Genomic DNA, 18,695 nt, shown 5'->3' on the forward strand with positions numbered 1-18,695 from the left:
TCTCTTTACTCTTGTATCTTCCTTTATAGATGGCAAACAAAGTTTATAGAGAATCAATTCCACGTAAATTTAGAATTCATTAAAAATTCCAAGAACTAACCACACTTAACCAAATAATAAATGAAAGCAAATTCATGAAATTCTGATCCTATATGGGATGTTGAGAGATAGAGGAATTTTCATTCTATAAAAGGGAACATGGTATAGTACTTGCATGCACTACAGGGGGAACTTTGAAACTAGTAAATTCGTGTTTTAATGTTTTTGATCTATAAGAATGCTGCATGCAGTGAGATTAACTGCAGTGAGATCTCTTAAGCTTTGTTTTGCCTTAGGAATATTGAAGAACTGATAAAGCGTATATAAGATCAATCTTCTGCATTCTGGGGGGGGGGGGGGGCATCCTTCGGTCCTTGCAGAGAAGTATGCAGATTATTGATGACATCGATGAAGTCAGCGTGCTAAAAAAATAGGTAGGCCAATTTGCTATCATGAAATTCGAAAAAATAATGGAGGAACGGATTTAATGCCCGTAGAAAATTTTTTGATGTTTTACAGGAACGTCTGAAATTGAAGAGAAATTAACACCGAGTAGATCAGATCTTCCCCCTCCAAATATTCCCCAGTAACATCTGCTAATGTTGAGAGAAGTTTATCTTGTCTTTTCAGAAATTTGATGAAATCTAATGCTGAGAATGAATGTGATTTTCAATAGATACTATAAGAATTTTTTCTTTCTTTGACTTCCAGTTAATATACTGACTGGTCAAGTTTCTAAAGATTTTTTTTGTTATTTTAATAGCAATATTGTCATTTTTAGGGAATTTTTCTTCTAGTTTTTAAGGCATTTTTTCGAGTTTTTGAGACATTTTTTATAGTAATTTTTCATGATTTTTTAGGTCAACAACATCAGGGCCTTGTTGATAAAAATAAAATCAATTCACACTATTATAAAGGCTACAAGGTATGACTCAAAAAACAGTGAATTTTTTATCTAAATTCATCTTAATTTTTTTCAATTTATCATTGCACAAAATTAACCCTTGTCCAACCTACAGTTCGGCTCGTTACACATTAGGCATAACACGTAAAACACTTCAGACCATGTTTGGTATTATAGATAAAAAAAAATTCATTATTCGAATCATTCGTGGATTCGAAAAGGGGATTTTGGGTTCTTTCCTTTATTGAAAACGAATTCACCGGAATTCGAATGAAAATTCGACGGCAAACTGGATCAATTGCTACGACTCGATTTTATGACGTTAAGTATGGATAAATAAAATTTCAACAGTGAATAAGTATCATGAATCAAAGAAAGATTGGCGAAATATAAAAAAAAATCAATTGAATGTTATGAAATCTTTAGAGAAACTGCGATTTACGCTATCTTATCGCGCATGATTGCATAGTACATATTACAAACAACATTGTTTATTTTAGCTAAATTTGTATTTTAACAGCAATTTTTTAAATTTTATTTGCTGTTGTTTTTTTTTTTCATCACAACGGAATTAACAAATAAAAAGTCATAAAACTTTTGGATTTCCGGCAACTGAGTCGTATCTATTTTCTTTGACGGATTTGCGCGCATTTAAATGTCCGAACGAGCGGAATAAACGAAACCACTAGTAAAAAAAAGCACGATTTACTTTCACCAAGCTCAACAACAGCACTGCCATTCTTAATAAAAAATTATTTCTAAGCAACGGTAACCGGAAAGCTGTCTCCATGAACTACCAAGCGCCTGACATTGATAAATCTTTATGTTTCGCATTTGTCGTTTCGCAAGAATCCGTAACAGGGAGAGAAGTTTGAAAATAAATGACGGCAAAAAAGAAAAATAGGGGCCCAGAGACATCCGAGGATTATGTAACATTTGCAGGACAGAATGGACATGTGGAAAAATCATGAATCGTACACAGTGCTTAACAAACATGGCAGGAAATATATGCAGAGAATGTTCCCTGCTATTTATACAAACTAAATAAATAAAATCATTTCCGCATTACAAGACGGATATAATTCATGAACTAGACAGTAAAATTTTGGAGTAGAATGAATACAGAAAACGATATCATTATTATTTTTTGTAAAAGAATCTCTGCATATCGACTTCTATTTTATACATAATACGTGCGTTTTATTATAATTCACATTTATATGGAATATTGACATTATCGCATTTCTAGGTGAAACTGTCGCAAGGGCGTAATTACACAGTCAAAAAAAATTTTCTTCAACATCGTTGCCACACCTTTTCAGGATGAAATTTTAACTTTCATTTAATCTACAGACAAATATTTGTTGGAAATTGTTTGAAAAATGTACAGAACTAATTCTAAGTGGTAGTTAAGATGCAATTTAATTGGTTAGTATTTGAATTTTATACTATAATGTCTATAGTCAATTTCCTAAAGACTGTTTTTTTAAGCTAAAATTAACTTCGACACCGCATCGATGTGAGCATACAAGAAATTATTGTGGGTGAAAATGTAAGCGCAGCGAGATATTTGGCAAGAAATGCCTCAAGTCCTTTTTCAAATTGATACGGAAGGATAATTTTTCTTAACCTTAGCTGTTTTAAAATTGCATTCAAACTAAGTTTGTGATGCAATAAGGGCTGTGCCAATAAAAAAAGGAAAGTATGAAACCTTTTCGGAATTAGAAAACTTATATGACACGATGAGTTTATAGAAACAGATACAATTCAAACACTCAAAATTAACTTTCCTGTGAGTTTTTAATATTACCTTCTAAAAACTCTGCTCTGGTCACTTTATATTTATTTAGATTTATTAAATTACTGTATTTAACCTTCACTTGTATAATAGAATTAAAAACCATATAAATGCATAACCAGGGCCGTAACTAGGGGGGGGGGAGCCACTTTTAGTAACATAGTTAGCATACCCTTTTAACACTTTTCCTAAATACATAAAAAAAACAAAAAAAAAACAAACATTCTACACAAAATATAACTTTTTCTTTACTTTCCTCTTACATAATTTTTCGTGAGACCATTTGTTACATATCACACATTTTAACTATGTCATTCTATGACAATCATTTGTGTCTATCAAAAATTGAATATTGGGCATCATTACCAGGGCTTGGCTATCATCATTAGCAGGATACTTTGTCGCCTGGGGCAAACCGGCATTTTGGTGCCCCCTTACCATGTAGAAGATGCAGTCAAAGGGTGAATTCAGCGCCACTTCTGGTACAGCGCCAGGGACACCAGACCCATCTGCTCCCCACTAGTTGCGGCCCTGATAATTACCATCTTTGCCACAACTGCTGTCGTTGTAGTCAGTTGACACAAATGGAGGTTCTTCATCATCTTCTGAAGAGGAAAAACTTCCTTCCGTTTTTCCGATTTACGTTTTTTTGGAGCTGGTTCCTTTACGGCTTAGACTGATGTTTTTCCAGAAGTTGATGGACTTTCAAGTGATATAGTGCTTTTTGCTTTTTTTTTCTTTTCCAGAGACAAGGCAGGGTGTCTCTTGAAAAAAAAACCTGCCACTTTCTACCTGAACTTTTTGTTTTTCTCAGAAAGGTGGCGGTGGCTTAAATTATTTCTAATGGCAAGTTGAAATTCCATTCTTTTTAAACCCTTTGTTCGTAATAAGTTTTATCCCTTTGTAAATAATACCCCAACAAATTGATCATCAAATCTACATCAGGAGATAAAACAGGCCTTTGTCCTAGTGGCACATTAAGTAATTTTTGAAGTTCATCTTCAGGTTTTTTTACGTAGTCTTTTAATGTAGATCCAGGTACTTAAAAAGCTTCCGATGCTTTCAATAGTCCCATCTCTTAATTTTTTACCACTGTTACCACCTTTCATTTTAATCTTGTCCCGCGCCTTTCTACGTGACATCTAGGGAAAAAAACCAATTTCGAAAGTGTTCGTATATCGCCTAGGGCAGTGTTTCTCAAAGCGGGCGTCGCGAAGCGCTGGAGATATTGATTTGTGTGCCTATTTACGCTTTGAAGTGGTTCTTTCGTAAGCGAAAATAACTACTAAATCATTGCGGGGAGTCACGAATGGACCATGAATTCACGTACGGGAGCCGCGGTGACAAAAGTTTGAGAACCTCTGGCCTACTGCGATAATGGGCTCATTCAAGTAGGCGCCATATTGAACATGGAGGCCTCCACCTTCGAAATCGAATCGCAAACCAAGAAACAAACTACACCAAAATGTAGCCTATTACAATCACTATCACTGCCTCAAATGATATAACATTATCACTCGAACTTTATTGATTATACTAAAAGTAATGAAAAGTGTTTATTAACTTATCGTACACGAAAATCAGAAAAAAATTCAAAGAGAAAAGGAAAAACAACACAGGTGTGTGAGCCTAGCTTCCACAAACAACTACTAAAGGGGAACGCTTTGTAGTTTCGGTAGTAGCTACTTACTAACATTAATGAAGAAGCAATCGTGGTAAAGGAAAGTAGGCGATATTTGAGTCCCCAATCTATATATATCTCGGAAATGTTCAAAATTATTCATTTGATCATTTGATCATTTTTGTCGCACCACGGTCATTTTCTGCACACGAGGGCTAATTAGACCGGGACCTACAATTTATTGCCGATTCCGAACGGCAGGCTTGTTTTTCATACTCATCGAGAGGTTGGTGCGCTAACTCCTCGATGGGGGACTCCCTGCGGTAGCAATTTTTGCTGCGGTCAAGTCGCCGTTTTTTGTTGTACCATTGTGTCAGGAAAGTTTTCTGACAAGGACGAACTGGGTATCGAACTCGCGACACCTCTAAACATCCTTTGGTACTTTAGGCGAGCATCTTATCGACCGGGCTACCGCGCCCCGGTAAAAGAGAAAAGGAAAAACAACACAGGTGTGTGAGCCTAGCTTCCACAAACAACTACTAAAGGGGAACGCTTTGTAGTTTCGGTAGTAGCTACTTACTAACATTAATGAAGAAGCAATCGTGGTAAAGGAAAGTAGGCGATATTTGAGTCCCCAATCTATATATATCTCGGAAATGTTCAAAATTATTCAAACTTATTTTCGATAACTCCACGACTGCTTTAGGGTGAAAAAGCATTGTCAAATGTTCCAATATCTTTGCCCTTTTAGTTATTTCAATCATTTCAATATATTCAGTACATTCCAATTCACTATAAAAAACCCTTAAAACTTTCTTCACGATAGGTGACTGACTGAAAATATTAAAAATTGCAGATATTTCTCTTGTCCAACATCAAGTTCAGATACGTCCAGCACAAAAGGTCGTCGAACTATAGAATTCCCGAAATGTTTCGGATGGCGCAGGTGTTATTTTTCTATTTTCTGTATCGAGTAGAGAACACGTTACGATTTATTACAAGATAAACATTGTCAAAAAATACCCGAGAGAAGGTTCGCGAAAAGTCGCATTAAAAATACGTTACAAGTTACACGTATAGAATTAAAAGCAGACCTATCACGTTGATAAGACGCCACGTTTTTAGAATTCCTGAAACACTGCAAAAAAAAAAAAAAACATAACAAGAAATGGCTCACGATGATTAAATCCATTTCAGTACGGGGTGAGCTGTAAATCCCTTTCGAGATGTTATGTACTGAATTGAAACACATTCTTTGCTCTGGTTGATAAGCATATCGATAAGCAAACCCTAAAACATAGGATCGTACATGTTCAAAATATTATTGAGTCTGGCTGTCTAGTTATACATACACTCAAGAGTAGCTTTTTTAATTTAGAAAACTAGTAAGTACATTGTATGTAAAAAAAAAGATTGCACCAACTGTGCAAGTCTCAGGATGAAATGTTGCGATCGGGGTTTTTTTTTCTATTGCTCTAGACTAGGATCAGCAATAAAATGAAATCTGCTGAGTATTTTACTATACTCAATGATCATATTTACCCATCAATGGATATTTTCTGCTCTGAAGACGAAAGGAAGGTCCAGAATGACGATGCCAAAATAAATTTTTTCTCAAATTGCGAAAAGTGATAAACCAGTCATCAATTGGACACCTAAACCGTCTCATCCACCCACTTCTGCATCTACCATGCATCCATTCACACCTCCATGATAAGTTTCATAGGCTGACTATAAAACTTATCATGGAAGTGTATGAGGAGTCATTCGATTTTTCCAGTATCTATCAAGGATCTTAGTGAAACAGTAATGCGAATTTGGCTAAAAATAAGAGTTGGAGCAGGGCCGCAACTGGGGGGGGGGGGGGGTCTTGTGCCCCGGACCAGAGGGGCGAAAATTTCATCCTTTTTTTTCTCTCCTTCAACATTACAAGGGGGCGCTAAAATGCGTGCTTGCCCCAACTGACCAAGCACCTAGATGCGGCCCCGAGTTGAAGTACTGTATGACTTCATATAAAATTAATTCCTAACCGAATCCCTGTTTAATCTATGTTAAACGCGATCCTACAAAGCGTTAGCGTGTGCGACTTTTTTTATTGGCCACGCAGTGTAGATTAGTTATTCGATGAGAAAAACCTTGGTCATCCCAGTACCACGGTAATTTTGTGAGCACGAGGTCAGTCCGGTACCTACAGTTAATAGCCAATTCTAAACGACCGTTCTAAAAGTTTTTTCTTTAGTATCTCTTGCCGAGAAGTTAGTGCGCTAACTTCTTGAGGTCGTCTTGGCACCATTTATGTTGTACCTCTGGGTCAAGAAATATTCTGATAAATGACTGAACTCTCAACAACTCTGAACATCCTTCTGTAATTTATTTAGGCGAGAGTGTTCTACCGACTTGTGCTACCATTACCCAAAATAACTTTAAACCACCACAAAACACTGACATATTTTTTACTATACTATATCGTATTAAAAGGAATTTGTGTGATTGCAAAGAGAACGACTCGCTAAACTCGGAGGGATTGAAAATCTATAGTTTGTAACTAGAAGTAGTCGCAAACAAAGGAATGCATTAGAAATGAATAAAGCAGCATATGCATGCCAACAGCACTTTAGTTTTCGAGAAAAAAAAAGCTAATGTAACTCGTCACAAGCAAAATTCAGAAGCTGGAAGAACATAACAAAGATGTCAGAATACAGGAATAAAATCGATGGTGTGAAAACGTGGGTGGAATTTTGTGAATATCAAAATTTCTTACATATGAAGCCTTCCAAGCGAGTGACGAAAAAAAAAATTGGAAACGCCGTTATATTTCATAACTACGAAAGAAATCAAATACATGTAAATGTAAGTTTTTTTTTGTTTCTTTTTCGTTTTTTAAAATAGACGTCAGAATTCCCAGCAAGTATTTCGAAAGATAAACAAAAGACTTCTAATTTCAAAATTTTTTTTTGGATGAATACAAAATGCACATTATCATAGAAAACTGAGAAATCATTATGCGATACTCTTATATTACGGGAAAAATTTAGTTTCGCGATGAAACTGTCGATTAAACCCATAAAAGCAAGCAGCGCAATTATATAAATCAATAGAATAACGGAAGCCCCATTAAAAACACCCGAGTACGTTAAAACAACACATCAACGTTGGCCGGCAAGTATTGGAAACTGCCAATAGAAAAATGAAAACATTTATTTGATAGCTTTTGTTTAATTTTATTGTTTTACACATTTCCTAAGTTAAGGGATGTTACGACCTCGGCTTCAAAAAGTTGGTTTTTCAAAAATGCAAAAGTTTCGTGTCAATCTGTTAATTGGTTCTTTCAAAATAAAAGAAAATGTAAATGAATGGCATGCAAAAATATCCAACAAAAAAACTTTTTCTCAAATTACTGTTTTCGGAGGTGCTTATAAAATTGAAAAAAAAACTTCACAAAGTTGCTGAAATTTTATAGAAATATTTATACGACATGTATCAGTAAAATGAAAAAAGCTCAAATGTGGATATTTAAACATTCGTTAAAATTTTATAAATTTGAAAAATTAAAAAAAAGAAATTTCTAAAATTTGAGAATTCAAAAATTTTTAAAAAATAATTTCCCATTAGTCAATTGCTAATTAAGAAATTTTATTGAAACGTGTTAAATAAACATTTCTACAAAAACTTCAGACATTCGATCAGAGAAAAACATGTTTAAAGTTTGTTTCTTAGATACTTTACACTACTTATTCATTTCTTTCTTTTGTTTTGAAAAAAACAAATTGACAACTCTTTTTTTTAAAGTTATGTTTGAAAAATCGGCTTTTTGAAGCCTAGTTCGCGACACCTCTTAAGGATTGTACTAGAATCTCAAACAAATTTAAGAATTGAATTTCTGGTTATCTTTTATTTTTGATATCGAAAATTCGAAAAAAAAATACACGGATGTCATTCAATGGAATATTATAAACCAATGCAAATACAACGAGTTTTTTAGAAATTTAAATCAAATATTTTGCACAAAATGATATTTTCTAACAAGCAAATTAAAACACATTATCAATGAATAACGAAAACTTTCTTGCTTTCGATTCTAAGAAATTCTTAGAAAAATATCGTGAAAATTATCATAAGTAGGCGATACCTACCGCCCCCCGCATAAAATAAAACCGCTACAAACACCGGTCTACAACCTGATGAAAACCATCATTATGCAATTAGCTGATTAGGTTCGCAGAGTTTATGGTGGATTTAGTTTATGGATTTGAGTTATTTTCTCCACGTTTCTCCAACTCTAGCGGTTGACTTTATCAATAAATGTTGCGGCTCATGATACAAAATATTATTTTTATATCATTTGCAAGCGTCAATTTAGTAATTGAGAGAAACCAAAATCTGATATTTTCACTTCAACAAATACACACTTTTCGTTATTTGGAAGATGAAAATAAATATGATCAATTGTGTGACAAGCGGTAACGAAAAACTATATCCTAGAATACTTAAAAATGAATTTTTGATAAAGAGAAACGGTTTTTCTAATTCAAACTGTACAAAATCTCCCTTTTAAAATGAATTCAAAGTTCGGTAAAGAGACGGCCAATTTCTTCACAAATACCATTAAATAAAGCATTTATGCACGTGTTTTTAAAACTGCAATATTTTGATCGGGCTTTTTTCCCATCCTTCGGGACTACTTTTTATAACAACTATAGTTAGGACAAACACCATGTATACCGTAAACAAAAGAAATTACTGACTTTTTAATGAATGAATTGGACAGAAATTAACCAAACAATAACAGATATCCAAGATAGGCAAAAGAAAATGTTTGGTGTGAAAAAAAGCAATACTTAATGCGCAAAATTTCCATTGTTTCATGAGAAAAAACAAATACTCGGTATTTATGTATACTTCAACTTCATTAGTGGCAACATTTTCCGCATAAAAAATCAATATCATTATCTGAATATAAATTCCTAAGGACATGGAAAACTTGTTCTAAACATTTTTTTTTTATTTGTTATGGCTTAATTTTTAAAATTGAATGCAATACGTGAGTATTCAGTTTTAAAGCACGTTGTTTTTATTTATGAAGATTGTGCTTAGCGTTTCGAGTCCATACCAAAAACTCACTATTCTAAACGACGGTTTAAATCACGATCCCACTAACTTCCTATTCTGAGCATAGGCACCGGAACCTAGGGGCTGAGACCATTTAAGCCCCCCCCCCCGAATAAATTTTGTAAAGGGGCTGAGCCCCCCAATAATTTCTGAAAAAACAATGCAATGCACCTTCCTCCACCTGCGTACGCGCTTGAGTCCCGTATATACTGGACGACCATCAATTTTCGGCCCCTGCAATGTTTTCTTCACGTCGGCGAATCTGATTCTGAGTAACTACAATGTTTAAACAAATGTAAAACAAATATTACACTTAAAAAACACAATTCCACTTAATTAATTACTCAATTCTTTTTCTGGCACTCAATTACCGATTCTCTTTCTCGCTCTTATATATTATAATTTATTATTGAACACAATGGATACTATCAGAAAGAGAAGCGCACGTTTAGAACCAGCATTACTAATCATCCATGCTATTAGTTTAAAGAATTATAATTCAGTTGATAAGCCAATGAATGTTAGCGAAAATTGTAGAAGTAAGCTTCATTTCAGCTTTTTTCATGTCCGATTTCTTAATAATTTTCTTCATTGAAGCATTCAACGGAATCGTTGCTCTATTTTTATTAAGAGATTTTTCACATGGACACGTTTTGTACGAGTCACATAATATACGAGAAAGATTTTCATACCTTCCTTTCTGGTTTGAAGTGCGTTAATATATAATATACTCTCTGCGTCAATCCATCCTTATTCATATTCTGTCATTTCTTTTATTTGTTTTAACCCTTCCACTTTTTAATATTTAAAAAGAGTATTTTTATTAATAGAATTAAGAGAATTTATTAATATGCTGACATACACCCACTTAAAATAAAGGGATATCTTATCCAAAACAGAAATATTATGTCAATGAAAGTGTTTGTATAATCAATATTGTGCTTTGGACGTCTTTATAAAATAATTAAGTTCCTTTAAAAACCTTTGCAGCACACCTATGATCCTTTCACGGCATAACGATACAAAACCTCCGAGGAAAAATTATGGAACACGTTATGCGACCTAACTAAAACCAACTTGTCATCTTAATTAACACTGTATACATACATTGTATAGCGTATTTACATGGATATTAAATTCAGTTATTCGATTCTGACTTCACGCATTTACTATTTTTTCTAGTGTGCCACATGCGACAGAAATCGCATTAAAATTAATGATTGAGTTCACTCTATAACCTTGATGTTTGAATACTGATGATACATTGGAAGGGAGATATGTCACGACTGTCTTTATCACTAAATGTATATTCACGTATTACTATATATTACTTATTTCACGTGCATACTATAGCATACTAATATCACAGATTATTTAGTTATACTAGAACCACTTGCACACATTTCAGAACACAATCACGAATTTTTCACAAAACAATAATTAAATAGCTTTGCATACTAAGCTCGATACTTTAATCATACCGGAAATCAAATCTGAAATTGATTACAACGTAACCATTCGACTGGATTATTTTATATAAATACTGTGCTCTATATATTTCTATCAAACTTTTTTCGCCCTCAGGTTTCATTGGCACGAGACAATGAATATTTTTCTTAAGGGGTGGGTGTCTTTGTTTGAAATCACTGTTCAAGAAGCAATCTACTTACACAAATCTACGTCTTTTGCTGTGAGGTGACGATGGTGTAGCACCGGGAGTAAGGGGCTGGGCAGTGGCCGTGGGCGCTGGAGGGGGCGCCGCCATGGCCCCGACGCCTGGCATCGGTCCGACAGCGGGAGCGATATATGACGTGGGCGGCGTGTAGTGCGGCGGTCCTGCGTAGGTAAACATGGCGGTGTCCACTAATAGTGGTCACTCGACGGCGGCTCTGTGCGATGTCATGTATTCCGCCTCTTGCATCGCAATCTCGCCATTCGAATAGTTGGCACGTGTTTTTTTCCAAGCAACACAACAACTGGACACTGGTCACCGTGACATAATACTCTGCATCAGAAACACGAGTCGTTATAAAAATAATAACCAAACGAAGAAACACAAAAACGAGCAGCAACTTCGGACATCCACAACCGCAACAACCAGTAAACTATGATGTGCGAGGGTGCCAGAGAAGAACAGCCGCTGTTCTCACACAGAGCTACACCCCAACCAACCCGCTAGCGCAGCACACAATGCATTGCCCTGCGCACCACCACCGTTCAGAGAGAGGACGTGTAGGGTGACCATATAGCGAGAGGAGAAAAGCACAAAAAAGCAGCTCGGTGGCGCCGTAATCGGCAGTAGTGATGGAACAACTCCACATTGCTCCAGCCGTTCTTCCCGTTCGCTGCCTCGACCTTTAGATAAATAGAGAAGCTACACAAGATAAACAACCACTAAACTAAATCAACGACAAGAAGTCACTCGAAAATGACGCGGTGATTGAAGACCACTGATATTTCGCTCTTTTAAAGATAATCGTTAATCGATTAGAATCAAAATTACTTTCATTAGATAAAAAGAAAAAAAGAACATTGAGCGTTATTTATACATTTCGGACATGAAGAAACGCCGGCTGGTCAAACGGGGTTACGAATGTACGGGAAGAAATACAGGTGATAAATGGCATGTTAATATTCATGAAATTGACTACCATCAGGAAATGTATATTTACCATTTAGTCTAGATTGACTGGTAGCTACGATTTCGAAGCAAATCGGGTGTAATATATTCTCGTCCTAATTTTGAAAGGGGCAAATAGCAGCCGATAAAAGTTAACTTTCGTTTTTTTTGGACACCATAACTCAATTGATGTAACAAACATATTTATTTGAACAAAAATCACCTACGAAATACTAAAAGTTAATAATAATCAACTTAGACACCAATCTCATTCTACATTGAAGTACAAACTTGTTTAAACTCAGATATTTTAGAAATTTAGTCTGAATATGAACAAATGAGTAATAAATTGAATGATCTTTATTTAAAACGAAAAACTTTTACATAGCAGTTGTATACATATACTGTATATATATACATAATATAGAATGAATATATTTTTTGGTTGATATATATATGTCCTGAAGAATTTTAAAAATTTATTAGAGTATATGATATACTCAACATGAATACATTTTTGCTTAATTTGATTTAACTGACATCATTTGGGTTTACGCTAATAGTTTCATTCATTTAATTCAAAGTTGTCTTCATATTTATAATTAATTTATAAAGAAGCAAATAATGTTCATAAATTTTTTCATCAATCAACATGCTTTTCCATATTCTTTCAACGGGTGAGACAGATTTGATGCTTTTAAAACACTACTAATTACTGCTTTACCCGATCACAACAGTTGTTCTTTTATCACTGCCATCTACCAGGTGATCCAAAAGTTTCAGAAAAATCAAACGTGATTTGAAAAGCATCGACGATGCAGTTTTCACTGAAATAGAGGAGTTTTTTTTTTTAACAACAAGTAATTCCCCGTAGCATACAAGACGTGCTAACAGGTAGCGCTTTCTAGATATCCACCGCAGGCGCGGATCCAAAGTGATACAGTCGAATCCCGTTATAATGAACGCCAAGAGACCGGAGGAATCACTTCGTTAAAACGAAATTTCGTTATAAAGGAATTCGAGGTTACCTAGCATTGTTCCTATGTAAACTTATTTGGGGGAATAAAAAGTGTTCGTTAAAACGAGATTTTCGCTATAACGGTATTCGTTAAAACGGGATCCGACTGTATGTTGGAGAGGGCGAATTAGTGGGAGCAAAGGGCGTACGGCGAATATCTGTATGTCGGAGGTAAAGGGCACCTTGTCAAAAGGAAAATTTCACGATAGCAGTTTAAAGATTTTTTTTAGTATGGCTTTCTGTGGAGCTCGCTTGTTTTATAAAGTGGATATCTCTTACATTATATATCTTACTCATTGTAACAGGACTTAGTTTCCTATACAAATACAAGGCCACAACGGGCAAAATGCCCAACGAGGTGGAGAGAAAAAGATGCCCATAGCAAATATGGATGTCATATATTTCTAAAATACAGCAACCCCCCCAATTACAAATGCAATTACAAAGACTATAAACAATATATATATATACACGATAAAATATCATACAATGCCCATAAAATGTATTTATGGTTGTCTTATTCTAAGTATGGATAGCTTCTCGATTAACCCGAACATGTTTATCGCATTTTTTTTAAACGTGTCACCTGTGTTAGAATTTACTACCCCCGGGGGGGTAAGCTATTCCATTTATTAACCCTATTAGAGAAAAATTCCCTGCGACACCATAACTTGGAATTGTCCCTTACCAAACGATACTGGTGTCCTCTTGTACAAGCAGTTGATTGACAGCGCATTAATAAATCATGGTCCATCCTATCCATACCGTTGAAAATTTTGAACACTTCGATCATATCTCCCCGACACCTGCGTTCATCCAATGTGAACATATTCAAAAAATTAAGTCTCTCTTCCATGTTTGGTGTTTGCATTACTCTAGGCGCGTGTGCCAACGAGGACATGCGTAGCTCTTCTCTGCAGCCCTTCAACCAAGTCTATGTCCCTCCGTAGGTATGGTCTCCAAAACCTTACAGCATACTCCAGTTCAAGAAGAACTGAACCTCGGAAAAGCGGAAGAATGACTTTAAAAGAACGCGAAGACACCTTTTTAAAAATAAAACAGAGCATTCTATATTCGTTTTTTTTACCACCGTTGAACAATGTTCAGAAAACCGAAGCCGCTCGTCAATGAGAATTCCCAAATCGGTAAGCCTAGTTGCATCCGGGATAGTGACACCATTCAACTCGTAAGAAAAACGTGGGTTGTTCGAACCAAAATGAGCGACCATGCATACCCCTATGTGTAGTGTAAAGAAAGTTCTGTAAATTAATAGCGTTATCTCAATATTGACGAAAACGGACATGGTGCCCTTTACCTCCGGCATAGTTTATATATATATATGTCTCGTATTTTACGGGCGAAACAATCATTTTCAATTGTATTTCTGGCTCTTAGAAGCTATATATTCTGGATCCGGGGGACACTCGATTCATTACAGAGCAGTCTATCAGTAGCAAATGTAATTATTTCGACTAAACTTTTCGTTATTAAAGAAATTCCCACGAATTTCTGTGAAAGAATAAATCAAGATATCACCCAAATACAATGAATGTTGCAGAAATAAGTCACTTCTTGGTTTAATTTTTTCCAGGTTTTTCTTTGTAGTGTTATATCCGAATTATTTTTTAGGTTGAATGTTTTTTGTATGTTATATCCACAAGTTTGTTTTAAGCGGGGTATGTAATAACAGAAGTAAAAAATACATGGAAGTGAATGGACCAAAAATCGGGATTACAAAATCATGTCATATCTACGGTATATCCAGGGTATGTTGAAGTGTACTAAATAACAGGTAAAAGGTAAAAATACTCGTACATTGAAGTTAATGGGTCAAAAATTGGGGATTAAAAAATCGTATGTCATATGCAGGGGTATGTTAAAGTGTACTCACTAGTTCAGCTTTTATACCAAATGCATTTTGGGAGAAAAAAAACTTGAAATTACAATTTATAAAACTGCAATTTTGTAATACTTAACAATCCATTGTGTTTTTCACGATTTATTAAAACAAATTGGAAAAAAATCACAATTTTTTTTTCAAGCAATAGCTATTTTCTTAATTAAATAATCTAAAACTGCAACATGGCTTTTTTTTCCACGATTTATTATAAAATATTTTTTTAAAAACTCTCACAATTATTTTTTTTCAAGCAATAATGTTACGAGTATGTTTAAGCAAATAGAGATGATTTTTCGAAAGAATTCTGTTGTTTACGATGTCAATAATCAAGACTACGATCAATACATAGAAGAAAACTTGAAGAAATGGTTCTTGGAAAACTTCTTGAATGGTGTAAGATGGTTCTTAAAAATAGATGGATTTTATGCAATTTTATAATTTTGTTCTAGAAACTACAGGGATTTTCACTCATCTTTCATCTGTTTCATGAAAATATTTATTGATTCTTTATAGCCTACAGTGTATAATTTCACCCTCTGTTCAATAATGAAAATTGATATTTCAAAAGACAATGAATTTACGATATTAACACCTACAGACATCACTACCAGCAAATGGATGATGATGATGAGTCTTTGATAGCTTTATACATGAAAATTAAACTGACAGCTGCTAAAATCATAGAGAAAGAAAGGTCAACTATTTGAACGAACTCACACAAAGCTGTTATCTTACCATTCAGCCTTCTTGAAACGACTATCTTCCGCTTTGTTTGTTTATTCGTCGTGCCAGGGCTTTTTTTTTTAATACGAGAGATTAGATTTACTATTAAAGTGGATTCTGAATAGCTATCAACACCATGGATTTATTCTCTCGAAACGACTGAGGAATCAAAAAGTTTGTAGATCAATTATCCAATCATTCAAAATATGGAATATACTTGGTGAAAGCAAAAAAAAAATGTTAGCAGAATGAAATGTTTGAAAACGTTTATGACGAAAGCATAATTTTGTGTACATATATCATAGCCAATGTCTGAAGTCTGTACATATATAATATAGTACAAACATTTTTTATCTTGATCTCTTTATTTTTAAAATCTTTTAGACATCCAGTCTGATGCAGAGGATCTTGATAACAAAAATATCACAGTAACTTATTTGTCATGTAAGTCAGTACTGAAAACAGCGTGGAGGAAGATAAAAAGTCGCTAGACAGCCAAGTGGTCAGCAATGCAACCTGCGATTCAATAGGTATGGGTTCGAATCCAAGTAAAGCATGAAAGCATAGCCGTTCCGAATCAGCTTCAAAGTCTCGGTCTAATTACCCCTCGCGTAAATAAAACGATCTTATCAATTAATCAAAAGAAGGGATAATATATAAGAAGAAAATATTCTTTCTAATGTTTTAGCTTGAGTTTTAGATTGTATTAAAAAAATAATTAATTTCAAAATTTATTGTAGAAGTAAGATAGATTGCTGACAGTTTCAATAGATAAGCAAAAAAGTTTGATATGAATGTTAGGGCTTATAAAACGGACATAAACATTATTATGAACTAAAAATTTTACTATTAAGTTCGTGAACAAACAAACTTAAATCGATTTAACTACGTAGCTCCGATATCATCAGAATACGAATTCAAAAAAAGCCAAAAATCAGGTGATCAAAAACATTCCTTTCAAAAAGCGCTCGCAAAATACATTAACTTTTATTAACATTACTACAGATTACACAAATCAAATAATTGGACTTGTCAAGGTCAAAGATACACCAGATTTTAAACAAGAGATAATTTTTATTTCAATGCAAATGCAGTTTGGGAGAATAAAGTTCTGTCGAGTCTCTAATGTAACGCAGTCACTTTTTCCGATCGAAAAATTCATTGTAAAGAAATAATTTTTGAATTTAGAATAAATTAATGATAATGTCAGCGTTCCCATAAACATTTCGTTACGCAGAAAAATTTTGTTAAACAGAAGTTTGTTATACAGGGAGTACTGTAATAAAAAAACATTTTTCGAAATAGTCTCAAATGATGTTCGAAAACTTTTCATATCATGCCACGATGTTTTCTAAGATCTACATTTTACTACATAAGATGATTAATAAATATTAACATGATATACAGAAGACTGGATGTTGTGAAGATATTTATTATTTGAGATGTTAATTTTTTAAGGAAGGAAAAAACTTATCTCTGCCTCTACCGGGAGTCAAACCCGGGTCCCTCGATTGCCCGACGAGTGCTCTGACCGCTAAGCTACAGAGGAGATAGAGATTTTCCTTCGCTAGAGCGTATATGTGCCGAACGGAACCGTGCAATGCAAAGGAAAATCTCTATCTCCTCTGTAGCTTAGCGGTCAGAGCACTCGTCCGGCAATCGAGGGACCCGGGTTCGACTACTGGTAGAGGCAGAGATGAGTTTTTTCCTTCCTTAAAAAATTAACATCTCAAATAATAAATATCTTCACAACATCCAGTCTTCAGTATATCTTGTATTAACAAGTGGAGAGCGACATTCATGTCAAATATTAACATGTTGTAATACAGAAATAAACAGCGTTTTAAAAACTAAATCTATCTACTCACAAAAATATTTGTATACAGGGTGATTCTAAATTCATTGGACGAATTGAGAGGTGGTACAAGACACCTAAACAAGCATTTTTTTTTTTAAATCATGGAATGGGTATGGTCGAATCGCAATAGTAAAGGCGCTAAAGGGTGCTTTTAAAGAGTGAGCAACAGCACTTCACCAGTAGCAAATATATTTTTCCAACGGATTTATTGCGATATGTGCTATCAGAAATTTTGCCACCTGAGGCGAAAGGAGTTTTCTTTCTTCACGTCTATTACCCTAATACAGTGGTTTCCAAAGTGAGAGTCACGACCCCGGGGAGGAGCGGATCACATTGATGATTTAGAGTAGTAATTCTCAAACTTTTGCCAAAAGTGGCTCCCTTGCTGTGATAACGTTTGTCGCGGCTCCCCAGAATAGTCAAAAAAAAAAAAAAAAAACCACTTCAATGCACTAAATAGGCAATCGTGAATGTCAACAGCTCGCCCCGATGTCCTAGAAAAAGGTTGGCGACGCCCCAAGAATTCGCCGCGAACACTTTGAGAAACACTGGTCTAATCTGGTATAAAAGACAACAATAAATAACCCAAAAATTTAAGGTGTTCTTTGTCGGAGACAAACTTGGCATTAATATAGTGTCGACGTTTCTGGCGATATTTTGGGCTGCCAAAATACAGTGGGGGGAATGAGTCGGGTCAAAACAAGCAAATTACAGTATTATTTTAGAAGCATCGTGAAAACCACTGCAGAAAAATGGCCTAAAGCTAGCTGCTTTTTATGGCACATTGTTTGCAAGAAGAGGAGTAAAACGATTCCGATAACAAACTGAAGGAAAACAGATATACGTATACAACTATCTTCATCGCGGTTTCCTTGCCCTAGTCAACGTTCATCCACGGCTTCCCAGGGCAGCCTAACAAAGAACCACTTCGAAGCAAGGAATAGGCTCATATGAGTATCTTAAGCGCAATGCCGCTAAGAGCCGTGATCCGCACTTTGAGAACCACTGGAATACAAAAACGAGCAGTCAAAACATTCCTGAGCCGAAATAGTAGCACCACGCTAGAGATAGGCATATCTCTAGTATGGTGATGGCAGAAAGAGGC

The 18,695-nt window shown here is 35.0% G+C and overlaps 1 protein-coding gene across 8 annotated transcripts in view; it reads right to left on the minus strand.

The window, feature by feature from the left end:
• The window catches only part of tgo (Aryl hydrocarbon receptor nuclear translocator homolog tgo), a 144,701-nt gene that overhangs the window by 77,467 nt on the left and 48,539 nt on the right, over positions 1–18,695 (minus strand). For 2 of the 8 annotated variants that reach the window (XM_089238948.1, XM_089238945.1), the window contains exon 1: positions 11,142–11,705. The exons of 4 other annotated variants lie outside the window; for them this stretch is intronic. In XM_089238948.1, coding sequence (XP_089095074.1) covers positions 11,142–11,323 — 182 coding nt within the window. In that variant the 5' untranslated portion in view covers positions 11,324–11,705. Of the gene's footprint in view, positions 1–11,141; positions 11,706–18,695 lie in introns of those variants that run through there. 2 more of the 8 variants (XM_089238944.1, XM_089238946.1) reach the window with 2 other exon arrangements.

This window comes from Pholcus phalangioides, unplaced genomic scaffold (genome assembly GCF_987345545.1).
Source record: "Pholcus phalangioides strain wild (caught in Gottingen) unplaced genomic scaffold, Ppha-v1.0 ptg000011l_1, whole genome shotgun sequence".
Taxonomy (NCBI): Eukaryota; Metazoa; Arthropoda; class Arachnida; order Araneae; family Pholcidae; genus Pholcus; species Pholcus phalangioides.